Genomic DNA, 15,280 nt, shown 5'->3' with positions numbered 1-15,280 from the left:
GTTCATATATTTATGTGTAGTTATTTACCTACCAGATGGACAAAATAACTCACTGACTTAAGAACTCACTGTAACACTACATTTTTGCAAATAAATATTGATTGATTGATTGATTGATAAAAAAATAACTGAACACATTATTTATAGGTATATAAATTTCGAAAGTTCCTATACCCTTAAAAATGCGAGAATTCCTTGATTGAGTTGCACCACTTGCACCATCTGGCAGGCAATCATTGGTCATGCGATAAATTATGTAACATCAGGCCGTCCTTTTCGCACTATTTGTAAGTGCGATAGCGACGGCCTGATGTTTTATCCTTTATCGCGTGACCATAATTGCCTTTCAGAAAGGCAATTATGAACACTGGTGTCATGAACACGTTGAGAGGAAGTGTATCGGAAGCGTGGAAGAATATCATTATTTTTTATCCCCCTTCAGTATGAAATCGGCGACACGTTCCCCAATAGCGATGGCGGCGGCGGCAGTGTTGCCGCGCGGCAGGTCTGGCAGCACGCCGAGGTCGGCCACGCGCAGGCGCGCCGCGCCGCGCACGCGCAGCCGCCCGTCCACCACCGCGCCCAGCCGCGCGCTGCCCTCCGCGTGGAACACCGAGTACGTCAAGTGACGGATGTAGCACTTCCAGTACCCCTCGCGATCAGCCGAGTACTCAGGACATCCAGGCAACTCCAAGTGCAGGATAGATGCGTTGCGCGCCGCGTACTCCGGCGTTTCTACCAGGTGCTCCAGGATCGTAATACTCCGCAGCATCTCCTCGACGTCCCGGTCGTCCGCTAAATAGTTCGGGAAAATAGCTGGATGTTCCATAGGATCAGTACTGGTCAAACGGATAGTACCGCGGGAATATGGTCTAAGCACGACCGGAGTGGCCACAATTATCGCTTGGTTCTTATTTGTGGCGCTAAGCTGCTGAATAATGTCCATGTTTAAGCCTGTCGTTCTTTGAACGAGATCCTCGTTGCCAGGTATCTGGTTGTACTCTATAAACGAGTGGACCATTTGTAGTGAAGAGAGTTCGCATTCGGAGCTGTTGTGCAACAGTTTATGCTGACCAAAGTCGTAGCAGCGGGTATTGAGCATTACGGTGACGTCAGTGACTCCGTTGGAAGCTAACGTTCCTGTGCGCGATTTACACCACTGCATGAGATCATGGGCGTTGCTGTAAGCTCTGAAAGGATTTATTCTGGGCGCATCCTGTCCCCGAGGAACTGGTATGTATATCAGAGGTAACACGTGATCGCTAAGGTTATCGCCTACGGGTAGATCAGCGCGCACAGGAATACCTAGACTATTTAAATGAGCCGCTGGTCCTATGCCAGAAAGCATCAGTATTTGCGCAGTCCCGATGGTCCCCGCTGAGAGAATCACTTCTTTCCTCGCATAAAGTCGAAAAATCTTGTTTTCAGATCCGTCCTTTGTTATAACCTTGACTCCTATCGCGTTATTATTGTCGTCGAAGATAACACCGGCGCAGTGCGCGTCCTTCGCGACCTTGAGCACGCTCTTGACGTCGTCGCGAGCGAGGTACCCGCGCGCGGTGCTCATGCGCTCGCCTTTGTGCACGTACCCAACAACTTGCGTCACCCCGATTTCTGACTCTGCGTTAACATCGGGATTTAAAGGAACGTTGAGAGTTTTAAAACCTTGTACTATTCTGGAATGCCAAGAATTTCCGGAGTCGCCGAAGAATTCTACTTTCATAGTGCCATTAGTGTTATGATAAGGGATGGAAGTGGGCGGTAGTTTATCTAAGTCTTGCAAGCCTTCGTATTTGAGGAAGTAGGGCTCGAGGTCTTCCCAGGCCCAGCCGTCGATGGCGAGGTCGTCGTAGTCGCGTCGGTTCCCGCGCGTGTACATCATGTAGTTGATGCTGGTGGAGCCGCCGAGGCACTTGACGGTAAGATGCTACCGCTGATTGGATGCATTGCTGGTATTTAAATATGCCCTTTTCTTGATATTCCCAAATTTTCTTTTCAACATACCTACATGATTTTCTCAAATCTCAGTTCCTGTATGAGGGTGGTGACATGCTCATATTAATGTAAAATCAGGAGCTTCGTATGCTCGCGCTCCGGTTGGTTGCACGGAAACAGGGTTGCCACCACGATATTTATGTAATTAGCTATATGAATCATTGCCTTGTGCTCTTTACTGGAATTTTAGCAGAGATAGCACGGATTTGCGACATTTTTATTGACTTAGGTACGTCATCAAAATGGATTAAAATTAGTAGAAATATAAGAAATGACACATATTTTGCTGAAAATGAAAATGAAATGAAAATGAAAATGAAATATTTATTTTTCAAGTAGGCATATTACAATGCGCATATGAACGTCAAATAAAGCTACGCCGGCTCTAACCCTACGCCTCAGCCTCGAGAAGATTTCAGTCCCCCCTCAGTTGGGAGGGGGGTATCCACTATGGGACCGGCAAGAAACTCGGCGGGCAACTTCTTTTCAAAACATTACATCTTATAACTAACATGCATTAAATAACAAGATACAATTTAACATGCAAAAGTATTCATCAAAGAATATGAACAGACTAGGTACTCTATGGAAATTAATTTCAATAAATTATATTATTGCTTAATAATACGTCGTTCTTCTTCAGAGAAAACATATCAAATTGTCACAGAAGAAAAAGATATGTAATATGAATCTCAATATCATTAAATATGTAATTTACATACACAACATAAAATGTAAAATATTTGATGTGCTTTCTTATCTGAACTGTGTCCTCTATACATAATACAATTATTTTAATGTTGGTAAATAAATAAATAAATATTATAGGACGTTCTTACACAGATTGACCGAGTCCCACGGTAAGCTCAAGAGGGATATTATTATTTTAATTGCTATTCGTTTTTTGTAGTTTCTGGTTCGGGCCATGCATGTTTGTCTGTCAAATAGTCCTCGACTCTGTAATAAACCTTTAACATCAATGATTTTTTTAAGTAGTTCTTAAGAGCTGGGAGGGGTAATCTCAAAGCAGTGTCAGGTAACTTATTATAAAAATGAATGCATTGCCCAACAAATGACTTCTGTACTTTACGGACACGAAACTTCTTGATGGCAAGCTTATTTTTGTTTCTAGTGTTATAATTATGGATATCAGAATTCTTAGTGAAACAGTCTAAATTCTTAACAACATAAATTATACTATCATAAATGTATTGGGAAGCTACAGTTAAGATATTAATTTCTTTGAAGAGTTCTCTTACTGATTCACGTGTTCCTAAGTTGTAAATAGAACGAATGGCTCTCTTTTGTAATACAAAGATAGTCTGTATGTCAGCTGCTTTGCCCCAAACCAGAATACCGTATGACATTACACTGTGAAAATAAGTATGATACACTAGGCGAGCTGTCTCAACATTAGTCAGTTGCCTGATTCTCCTAACGGCGTATGCGGCTGAACTTAATTTGCTTGCTAGTTTCCTTATATGAGGACTCCATTGTAGATTTTTGTCCAATGTTAAACCAAGGAACAGTGTTGTATCTACCATCTCTAAGCATTCATCATTCAAAAGTATTTTTGTATCGATTGGTTTAACATTCGGCAGAGAAAATCGAATACATTTGGTTTTTTTAGAATTAAGAAGTAAATTGTTGACAGTAAACCACTGCAGTACATCAGCTAACGTGCTATCAATTACATTGTAATCCGTAGATTTTCGGTCAACATTAAAAAGCAGTGATGTATCATCAGCAAAAAGTACTATTTCACAAAAGTTTTTTACTATACATGGCAAATCATTTATATAAACCAAAAACAGGAATGGACCTAAAATTGAGCCTTGTGGCACTCCTAGTTGGACTACAGTCCCGCTAGAGCGAGTTTTGTTAACAACTACTGTTTGTGTTCTATTGCTAAGGTAAGAAGACATAAAGTTTAGGGCATTTATAGACAAACCATAGTGTTCTAATTTCAAAATGAGCGTTCCATGATCCACACAATCAAAGGCTTTTGAAAGATCACAAAATATGCCAATTGCATCACAAGAATTTTCCCAAATATTATATATATGTTTAATGAGTACCGAAGCAGCATCGGTCGTGGAACGGCCCTTGTGAAACCGAACTGTTTGCTTGTAAGTAATCTATGTCTGTTGAAGTGTCCCAGTAGATCATTTAACATTAGCTTCTCAAAGACTTTACTTAGAACAGGAAGTATTGATATGGGACGGAAATTGGTTATATCACTCGAATCACCCGATTTAAAAAGCGGTATGACTTTGCTACATTTCATAAGATCTGGAAAGGTGCCTTGTGAAATTGAAATATTATATATTACGGCCAAGTAAGGTGCTATTATATCTATGACATGACTAATTACTTTAACTGATGTTCCCCATAAGTCTTCCGTTTTCTTTAAATTGAGTGACTTGAATGTTTTAACAATATTTACATAGTCTACTTGACTAAATTCAAATGAATTATTACAGTTCTTAACATTAGCACAAAGTAATGAATGGGCTTGAGCCGCAGAAGAATGTAAACATTTTGTGGTGTTAACGGCTATGTTTGAGAAATAATCTTCGAATGCCGAGGCAACATCGCTGTCGCTATTAAATTGATTAAGAATTACATTGAAAACTTCTTGATACAAATGATTACAGTCATAATGCGAAAATGGTATTATAGACAAACTATGTTGAATTTAATTTTTGAATGATTCCAAGCGAGATCCAGTAATGGGTCTATATGTTATTGTTTGTGGAGTATCATGAATAACGTTTAAGAAAGCTGCCCTTTGGCCGCTGTGATCGGAATGAAAACAGTTAAATAATTTCTTATCTATACATTCACAGTTACAAAAAATATTATCTAGGCATGTTGCACTAGTCACACCTACCCGGGTAGGTTCAAGAAATAAATTAAATAAATTAAATGATTTAAACAAACAGAGCATTTTAACAGTATTACTAGATGACTCGAGCAAGTTAACATTAAAATCTCCACATACAATAACATGTTTTTGGCCCTTGCACACTAACTTCAGAACATTTTCCATTGTAGATTCAAATATACTGAAGTCAGCTGATGGTGGTCTATAAACACATACAATAATATATCTGTCTAATTCAACACATGAAATTTCTATAGTTCTTTCTATGGAATATTTTACAACATCTTTGCGCTCTTTACACTTCATACAATTTTTAACAATAATAAGGGAGCCACCATGAACAGCAGATTTTCTGGCAAAAAACTAGCTAATTTAAAATTAACATAATCAAATATCAACTGTTCTTGTTTCAACCAATGTTCAGTAATACACATAACTTCAACATTATTACTATTTAAAAATAATCCTACTTCTAATTCTTTGCTGGAAAAACCCTGAATATTCTGGTGAACAACGTTCATACTCAGGTGTTTTTCCGCTGTCTTACAATCTAGTTTAAATGAGGCATGGGGTCCTTGGCTTTGTCAGCTGACTGAGACTTATATATAACTCTATTACATCTATTTGGCTCAATATTGAAGGCCAATAACTCCACTAAATATACAAAAAATTTCTTTGACAAAAATACCTTCCGTGGAGCTAGCATGAAGCGCTCAATGAATTTATTTAAGTCAAAGAAATGGTACTTTTTATTAACAGCTATTATGATACATTTTCTGCATAAGGTAGTGCACATAATATAATTTTCCCCACACCAGATTTTTCAATAACATTTAGAGTGGACATCAATTTATCTATGCTAAGCTTATCTACATTAAGACTATTTCCTAATAAAATTACTAATGTAGTACTGCTATCATAACATCCCTTTGAAATAAGGTCACATAAATGAGACAAAGTAATGTTTTGATAACAGTAATTTGTCACTTGTTGCTCTAACTGGTAGCTTAATAATGGGCCCATTCCTAACCCAATCTGATCTGAAAAAACAACAGTCTTACTGACTGCTCTAGGGGGCTGTTTAACTACTGCCGCATGCCTATTGCCTAGTTGTGTCGTGGGCCACATCGGCTTGAATAATCTTTGCTGGTGGCATTTGGCCACAATTACGATGTTTTCCATTTAATAATGCCTTACACCGCTCCTTCAAATCTCTATTTTCTAGCAGCAATTTATTAAAAGCCTGTATGTGCTCCTCAACTTGTTTTTTAGTGGTCTCATACATGGTGGATACTGCCAAAAGCTCATCTTTCAGCCTGTTAATGTCGGCATTTAATTTCAGAAAATTTGATTCCTTGACTTCCAGCTCTGAATGACAGTCTTGAACCCTGTTTTTCATAACTGTTAAGACCCCTTACTCCTTAGAGCGCTCATCAATTTCACGAAAAGGCCATCGATAGATGGCGTTGGCGCTCGGTACGCGAGCACCGGCAACTCAACGCGCGTTTCAACGCAGACACGAATAATCTTGATAGTTTTGAATTAAATTGCTAATAACATAATTTTCAATTTTATATGGGGACTCTTTATTTAATTTCATATTCATGGTATGGTAGTAGTAAATAAGGTATATGAATGTAGTAAAAATATAGTATTAGTCTACATGTACATATATAAATTCAGGTTTCCTAATTGATTGATTCAACAACCAACACCGCTGAGCCGAAACTACGAAAGCTAGAAAGTCGAAATTTGTATAGATTGCATTAACAAAATTTCGAAGAGATAAGAATCGATTATGAAAATTTACACCCCTAGTAGAGGGAAAAAAGGGGTGAAAGTTTGTAGCGGGATCAATTTGTTTTTTTTTATTAGGAAAATTTTAGGAACTTGAAATTAGAGAATAGTTTAATAGTGATTTCTGTTTTTTAGGGTTCCGTAGTCAACTAGGAACTCTTATAGTTTCGCCATGTCTGTCTGTCCATCCGTCCGTCCGTCCGTCCGTCCGTCCGTCCGTCCGTCCGTCCGCGGATAATCTCAGTAACCGTAAGCACTAGAAAGCTGAAATTTAGTAACAATATGTATATCAATCACGTCAACAAAGTGCAAAAATGAAAAATGGAAAAAAATGTTTTATTAGTGTAAAGTGTAAAGTGGGGGCTGATTTTTTTTTCATTCCAACCCCAACGTGTGATATATTTTTGGATAGGTATTTAAAAATGAATAAGGGTTTACTAAGATCGTTTTTTGATAATATTAATATTTTCGGAAATTATCACAGTTATACTGACTTTCATATTTTTATAAGAACAGCATGCACTTACGTCCAGAACAGTGACATTTGGTGCATTGGAACTGCTCATGATGTGTCACTTTTTAACCGTCGCCTCAAATCTGAGAGATTTGAGGCGAGGTTCTCAATTCGTCTGTATGTTTATTTATTTTTTTCATTTTTTTATGTTTGTTCCTCGATATCTCCGTTGTTACTGAACCGATTAAAAAAAAAATCTTATACTTTTAAACGAGCAATTCTTGTATATTTATTTATTTATTTATTTATTTATTTATATATATATTTATTTACACTGACGATGTCGGAAACCGCTCTAACGATTTCGCAGAAATTTGTTATGTGGGGGTTTTTGGGGGTGAAAAATCGGTCTAACTTATCCTTAGGTCCCGGAAAACGCGAATTTTCGAGTTTTCATGCGTTTTTCTTCGCGCGCCATCTCGTGTGCAGTAGTTGTACTGTTAAGACAGAATTCTTTCGGTCGATGTAAGTACTATTTATTGCAAACACTAGATGGCGACACAGGTCAAGGCTAAAACGAATAGAAAATACACTATTTGAGTTTTTGTGGCGAAATGCGCGCCATCTCGTGTGGAGTAGTTGTGTTGTTAAGGCTGAGAATTCTTTCGCTCGATGTAGGTACTATTCATTTTTGAACTAGATGGCGACACATGTCAAGGATACGAAACAAAACCGAGCGAAGCTCGGTTGCCCAGATATTATTGAATGTATATGAATACAGATTGGTCCCATTTTTCTCAGAACCCAGTTCTGATGATGGGATTCTGGAGTAATCGAGGGAACTCCTCGAATCTGAAAGGCATACGTATGGTGATTTTTGTGTTTTTAAAGGAACAGCATGCATTTAGGTACGGAACAGTGACATTTGGTGCAGTGGAACTGCTGATGATGGCCAGAACGGAACTTCTCAAATCTGAACGGCACGCTTATAGTGACTTTGGTATTTTTATAAGAACAGCATGCACTTTCGTCCAGAACAGTGACATTTGGTGCAGTGGAACTGCTGATGATGGTCAGATCAGAACCGATCTTCTCAAATCTGAACGGAACACTTATAGTGACTTTGGTATTCTTATAAGAACATCATGCACTTACGTCCAGTCCAGAACAGTGATATTTGGTGCAGTGGAACTGCTGATGATGGTCAGAACACTCAGAACCAAACTCTTCAAATCTGAACGGCACGCTTATAGTGACTTTGGTATTTTTATAAGAACAGCATGCACTTACGTCCGGAACAGTGACATTTGGTGCAGTGGAACTGCTGATGATGGTCAGAACCGAACTCCTCAAATCTGAACGGCACACTCATAGTGACTTTGGTATTTTTGTAAGAAAAGCATGCATTTAAGTTCAGAACAGTGACATTTATTTAGTTATGTTTGTTAAGCATAATTATTGAGTTTTCAAGTCAAAGTTTGTCAAGCTTCGATTTCTTATAATCGGATTCATGAGGAATTGAGAAACTCTCAAACCTTAGCGTTATACGTATATTGATTTGTGTTGCCATCAAATAATTAAAGCATTAAAAGCAGTTTTAAAAAAAATACCTACACATTTCTACATAATCCAACATTCGCAAGTTGCTTTCACCACAACCCGAAAGGCGGCGGGTTTTTTTTCTTAAAAAATATTAAACGTTTTTTTATGGGATAGGAGGCAAACGAGCAGATAGGCTGCCTGATGGTAAGCGATCACTGCCGCCCATGGACACCAGAAGCACCAGAAGTGTTGGAGGTGCGTTGCCGGCCTTTAAGATGGATGTACGCTCTTTTCTTGAAGGTTTGATGGTCGCATTGGTCCGGAAATACCGCTGGCGACAATTCATTCCACAGTTTAACTGTGCATGACGTGACCAAATTTGCAAAACGTTGCGTCTTAGAAACATTTTAAAGGGTGAAAATCAAAATATGTACACCGTGTCCAATAAGTTTGAATACAGCACAAATAGCCAATAAAACAAAATGAACAAATAGTTACTACATTATTATTATATTTTATGAATGGCACTCTTATTTACTACATTCACAACAAATGTTTTGGAATAACTCCAGCATTAACTTGTTTACCAGCCTCAAACGCTTCTCAAACGGATCACACGCGGCACGCACCGTTTTCTTCAAATTTCATCCCAAATACTCTCAATAATCTTTTTGAAATGATCTAGGTTTATGATTTTATAAAAATTTAGTCTTCAAAGCATGTATGACCATACAAAGTAGTCTAATACGCCTAAACCTGGAGGCCTGGGTGGCCACTCATGTTTCGGATAAAAAACTGCCAAATTAGTCTGAAACTACGCTAGAATACCATTTGCCGAATGTGCTGGAGGTGCGTCTTGTTGGGACACATGATACTCATTCCCAAGCATCCTTTTTAACTTTAAGGCATTTTTTTCTCCAAAACCTTGGTTTTAAAGAAAAAAAACGTTGATTTTAACGCTTTTATCTGTAAGCACTGAAGGTAGTTTACCTCGCTTACATACTGCATCCCACACCTGGGCCGATGGTGAGCTCTGGAACCTAGGCACATTTTTCTAGTTGCCCGGAACGTTATCTATCCTCGGTACCCATAATAGTTTATTTTGAGATTCTGCTTATAAAAAATAACTCGTCACCTGCGTGCCGAGCAAGTATTTTGTTGGCACTTTACCTCTTTGTTTTTCTTAGACACTTCGGAAATTTCATGAACTTTGTGCTTGTATTTTATTAAAAGGAATATACTCTTCAGTTTAAATAAGAATTTGATGGCCTGTGATCCCTATATCTTTAGAACTGAGGTAAAATGTGAGTATTCGGACTTATTGGACACGGTGTACATGTTCGTTCTAAAAGTAGCTGATCAAGCATCGTCGGTTTGGAAAGCCTGCGGTAAAATTTTTGCTCATTACTATACATATTCGATTTAAAGGGTTTTGAGATTTAGGAAATAAAACAGCGCTTCATTAGATTTAATTTAATAGCATTATGTAATTATAATCTCAATGTAAGTGCAAGCAGTCTTATCTTATTTACAATAAACTTAAAAGCGGAAACAAATATATGCAGAAAGAAAAAAAAAGAAGCTGTCAATACTGAATCCCCTAGGGTGGCTATGTATGAATAGCACAGAAAAGTATTAAAATAAAATAAAAACCGGCCAAAAGCGTGTCGGGCCACGCTCAGTGTAGGGTTCCGTAGTTTTCCGTATTTTTCTCAAAAACTAACCTATAAAGTTCAAAACAAATTTTCAAAGAAAGTCTTTGTAAAGTTCTACTTTTGTGATTTTTTTCATATTTTTAAACATATGGTTCAAAAGTTATAGCGATTATTTCCGAAAATATGAAAATTATCAAAAATCGATCTTAGTAAAACCTAATTCATTTTTAAATACCTATCTAACAATATATCACACGTTGGGGTTGAAATGAAAAAAATATCTGCCCCCTCTTTACATGTAGGGGTACCCTAATAAAACATTTATTATTATTAACGACCTTCCACATATTTATAATGAGCCCAAACATGATGGGGTTATGATGAGGAGAATAGCAGTTCTGTTGACCACCTCCTGACTCCATCATGAGAACTTGGACCTCGTCTAGTTCGATGGTGCTCGTCAGCCCAGATCTAATGAGCCCGAACATGATGGGATTATGATGAGGAGAATAGCAGTTCTGTTGGCCACCTCCTGACTCCATCATGAGACCCTGGACCTAATCTAGTTCGATGGTGCTCGTCAGCCCAAATCTAATGAGCCCAAACATGATGGGGTTATGATGAGGAGAATAGCAGTTCTGTTGACCACCTCCTGACTCCATCATGAGACCTTGGACCTCATCTAGTTCGATGGTGCTCGTCAGCCCAAATCTAATGAGCCCGAACATGATGGGGTTATGATGAGGAGAATAGCAGTTCTGTTGGCCACCTCCTGACCCCGTCATAAGACCTTGGACCTCATCTAGTTCGGTGGTGCTCGTCAGCCCAAATCTAATGAGCCCAAACATGATGGGGTTATGATGAGGAGAATAGCAGTTCTGTTGACCACCTCCTGACTCCATCATGAGACCCTAGACCTCATCTAGTTCGATGGTGCTCGTCAGCCCAAATCTAATGAGCCCAAACATGATGGGGTTATGATGAGGAGAATAGCAGTTCTGTTGACCACCTCCTGACTCCATCATGAGACCTTGGACCTCATCTAGTTCGATGGTGCTCGTCAGCCCAAATCTAATGAGCCCGAACATGATGGGGTTATGATGAGGAGAATAGCAGTTCTGTTGGCCACCTCCTGACCCCGTCATGAGACCTTGGACCTCATCTAGTTCGATGGTGCTCGTCAGCCCAAATCTAATGAGCCCAAACATGATGGGGTTATGATGAGGAGAATAGCAGTTCTGTTGACCACCTCCTGACTCCATCATGAGACCTTGGACCTCATCTAGATCGATGGTGCTCATCAGCCCAAATCTAATGAGCCCAAACATGGTGGAGTTATGATAAGTAGAATAGCAGTTCTGTTGAACATCTCCTGCCTGACTCCATCATCATGAGAACCAGAACCTCATCCTGGTCCCAAAATATAATAATAATTCAAACTCTCAACAAACTTCACGTATAACTTAAAATCCAAAATCATATGAAAAGCATGTCGAATGCTAAAATTGCATAAGGTGTAAAAAGGATCAAGATTTGTTTAGTCGCAGTTTACGGCACTTCTCGGAACTATCGAGCTGCTTACGAAAGCTAGGTGCGCCGGACGATCAAACGCAGGTCCGTTGTCTTCGAGCGCTCGGCGCAGACTGAGCGGGCTCGCGTTAGCACAGTGTCTTTTATTTGAATTTTAGGTGTTTTAAAAACATATCTATCGACAGAAAGGTATGTCTTATATGTATGATTTTTTTCTTATAGGTCAATAAGAAGTTCTAGTTTAGGATAATATTATTTAAGAGTTACAAAAAATGCAGGAATCGCAGGAAAAATACATAATGTAAACCTCTTTTTATCGAAAAAATGGGGAGGATACGGAAGGTTATTTATCCACCATTTCAAGTAAATCTTAAAATGTCAAAGTATTAGCTAACTCGTACAGGATATAACAAATAGGATTGTGATCATTTATTACCCCAAATAACATTTTTAACAGCACAATCACGATTCTAAACGAGCTATCCCACTATGAAAATTGAAAACGTCTTCCGAAAAAACTGATTTTTCGGAAGTATAAAAAGACATATTTTAAAGTAGTACCAATTGACTTTCTAGCTTAAGATATGTACTTTTAGGAACATTATCATTTTTTTAATAATCATTTATAGTTTCTTTATAATTTTGAATGAAAAAGGTTCTATTTTGCAAAAAACGCTCGTCTTTAGGAATAAGGCCTCTTAACGTATGTTTTAATTATTTCTTTTAATTTACTATATTTTTTAATACATGCCTGGCCTTTGATCAGCTTTTGGGTTCTCCTAATATACCTATTAATCTTAATGTACTTTTTTAACTTATTACTACTATTAAAGAATACTATGTGTTTGGAGTCCCTACTCAATTGTGTTTCACCGCTTACCAACTCTTGGTACACATTCTGTAACTGCGAAGCATCATAGTGCTCCCGCTCTTTCCTAAACAAATTAAGTTCCTCATTTGCCGCACCCAGTTCTTCTTCTAACTGTGTGATGCGGGCCAAGGCCACTTCATGTGTCGAAGCGCACTGGTTGAAGGTGTCTATTGTGCCTTGCAAACGGTCCACTTCTCCGCGGGCATCAGTCAGCTGCACATCGTTGTCCGCCAGCTCCCTTCTCAATTCTGAGTTTTTGTTGATTACCTTCTGGAGCTCCACTTCGCTTTCCTCCCTTTCCTCCAACAACTGCTTCGACAAGGCCCTCGACTCGTGTAGGTCCTGTGCTGTTGTTTTTAGCTGCATCTCTAGTTGTCGTGCCGTTGCCTTGCGAGTTTCGTTCGCAATTTCGGTGTCCATTGTCAAACGTCTGGCTTTCTGAAAGATGTAATAAAAAAGGATGAGTACTTATCTCAATAGAGATTGAAAGATTTGCCAAGATGACGACAGAGATGAGAGCTGTAGGAATGAATAAAGTGTGCAGTGTGTCAGTAGTCGGCAGTGTCTGTGGCGAATGTGTCTTGTCTCGTCTTGTGCTTCCACTAGTTCGTCAAGCAAAGGGAAACTGCACGGTGCCAATGTTGTTTGTTTGACGTTGCTCACGGCCGCAGCAATGAGCTTTGTTTGAGTGTAGAAATAAATGATAAATAAAACGGAATACTCTCCCCGTTTCAAACGCAGATTCCAACGGCTGCGATCACTCGTTGACAGTTGGGTAGTCCTGCCTCAAAGTCCAATAAATACTCGGTGTAACGTTGCCAATTTCACCAAAACTGTATCACTGATAATACTTTACTACTTAAATTAACTAACAATGAGTAGAAGTCCTATTTAAAGCTAAAAATAGAATTAAATTTCATTATTTGAAATCAGCTGGTCACAGAGTCAACTTGACAGCTCGGCGACCGTTCGGAAGCTGAACAGAGATAGCCAATAATATGTGCCTAAGAAACATTATATTTATTTATATTTATTCGCATACAAAATTAGTTCCTAATGTAAACAATTTATTACATAGGTACTTCGAAAATGGAAAGCTAGGAGTTATCAGATTTATATGAAATACCAAATACGTAAATAAGATTATTTTTACTTTGAAATTCTGTTCTCATGTCTTTTATGAGAATAAATATCTTTAAATCTAAATCGATTTTATTAAGTCTATCAATCTAATTTTCATCCGACGGATTGTTTCTCTACTGCAATATCGAGATAACTTGCTCAAATATTTGTTTTAATTTCTTTTAGACAAACAATTTAAGATAACTTCTGTTTACGCAAGAAATAAGAGGGAGCTATAAAATATAGCAAACAAATATTTGACTGCTGTTTTAATGGAATAATGAAAAGCCTTATTACGATAATAAATATTTAAGTAGATATGCTTCGTTTTGCAGCTAGGAGAGTTGAACTTATATTTCGATCATTTTTATTTACTCATTTGTTTTTATTTTTACCCGACTACGGGTTATGATTTTGACCGGTATGTGTGTGGGTATGTACTTACAGTATGTTCATCTGTTCCCTCATAACTTCTAAAGTACTCATAATGTTATTATTGTAGCGATCCATTCGTCTTATTTTGATACATGATGGGATGATATATACCTACGTGATATAAGTATACATATGTATAGATGTCAAAAAGTGACAAGTAAAAAGGTTTTTACAAAAAGTTTAAACTGATTGTTCCAGTTTCTAATATAAAATTCACTTTTTTTGTGAAAATACATCCAAAACTAGAAATATTTTCTTTTTATGTCAACATACATTCAGACGCACGGAAAGAGTCGCACCATAAATTCCTTTTGTTCAATTTTGGGTACGAAATCCTGAAAATGTGAGTCAAATTGTAGGACTCGAGTGAACCCTAGCTAGGTTGGTAATGTTTGTATCCGCGCCACCATGAAATGAGCCGCTCCCCCCTACCACGTCGCCAAGTGAATGATGGCACGTGCCAACTTGCTTTACCACATATATTTAATACTTATTTATATAGGAGATATTCACTATTTAAAGAAGTCACGAATTGGAAGTACTTATTGCAGCTCAGTGATATTTCATTGGCTAATTAAAACACTACTAAGTACTATTAAGTATATGTACATAATTATATTACATTATAATGAAAGAGGTTTATATAAAAGAGATGTATTGTATTTATTTGAATACAACGTCACATGTCGAATCAGATTTATATCGCATCCATCTAAAGCCAATCCACGCTTGTCGGTCCATTGCCATCCGCATCCAGTTATCGCCAGCTAGTTGGCAGATGTCGTCTCTCCCCTGCGGGTGTTAGCGGGCTTCCACACCATAGTTCGTCTCGCCCAGCGACTATGGCCGCTGGCGGCAACCTAGATTAGGTTTTTTATAATGTGTTTATTATGTTTTTGTATTTTATTTCCATATTATATTATAGAAATTCAAAACTGCATAATGAAAATAAATAAAAATAAGTAATCAAATCCAATAACGATCGAAACGTA

At 38.1% G+C, this 15,280-nt stretch overlaps 1 protein-coding gene across 1 annotated transcript; it reads right to left on the bottom strand.

Moving 5' to 3' along the window:
• Positions 1–421: 421 nt before the first annotated feature.
• On the bottom strand, positions 422–13,151 carry LOC125230320 (ecdysone oxidase-like). The gene is made up of 2 exons (XM_048135450.1): positions 12,867–13,151; positions 422–1,927 (listed from the first exon to the last, which is right to left on the bottom strand). Exons 1-2 carry the CDS (start codon positions 13,149–13,151, stop codon positions 422–424), a joined length of 1,791 nt encoding a protein of 596 aa, XP_047991407.1.
• Positions 13,152–15,280: the final 2,129 nt, after the last annotated feature.

The sequence above is a fragment of the Leguminivora glycinivorella genome, chromosome 10, assembly GCF_023078275.1.
Source record: "Leguminivora glycinivorella isolate SPB_JAAS2020 chromosome 10, LegGlyc_1.1, whole genome shotgun sequence".
Taxonomy (NCBI): domain Eukaryota; kingdom Metazoa; phylum Arthropoda; class Insecta; order Lepidoptera; family Tortricidae; genus Leguminivora; species Leguminivora glycinivorella.
The sequence above is the reverse complement of the archived record's forward strand: the minus strand, read 5'-3'. Positions and strand labels throughout refer to the sequence as shown.

Bases quoted from the DNA above. Each gene is read 5' to 3' on its own strand.
- LOC125230320 (XM_048135450.1), bottom strand. From the start codon at position 13,151: ATGGACACCGAAATTGCGAACGAAACTCGCAAGGCAACGGCACGACAA. The intron at 1,928-12,866 runs GTGGCCTTGGCC...AATCAGCGGTAG, and splicing joins AGTGCGCTTCGACACATGAA to CATCTTACCGTCAAGTGCCT.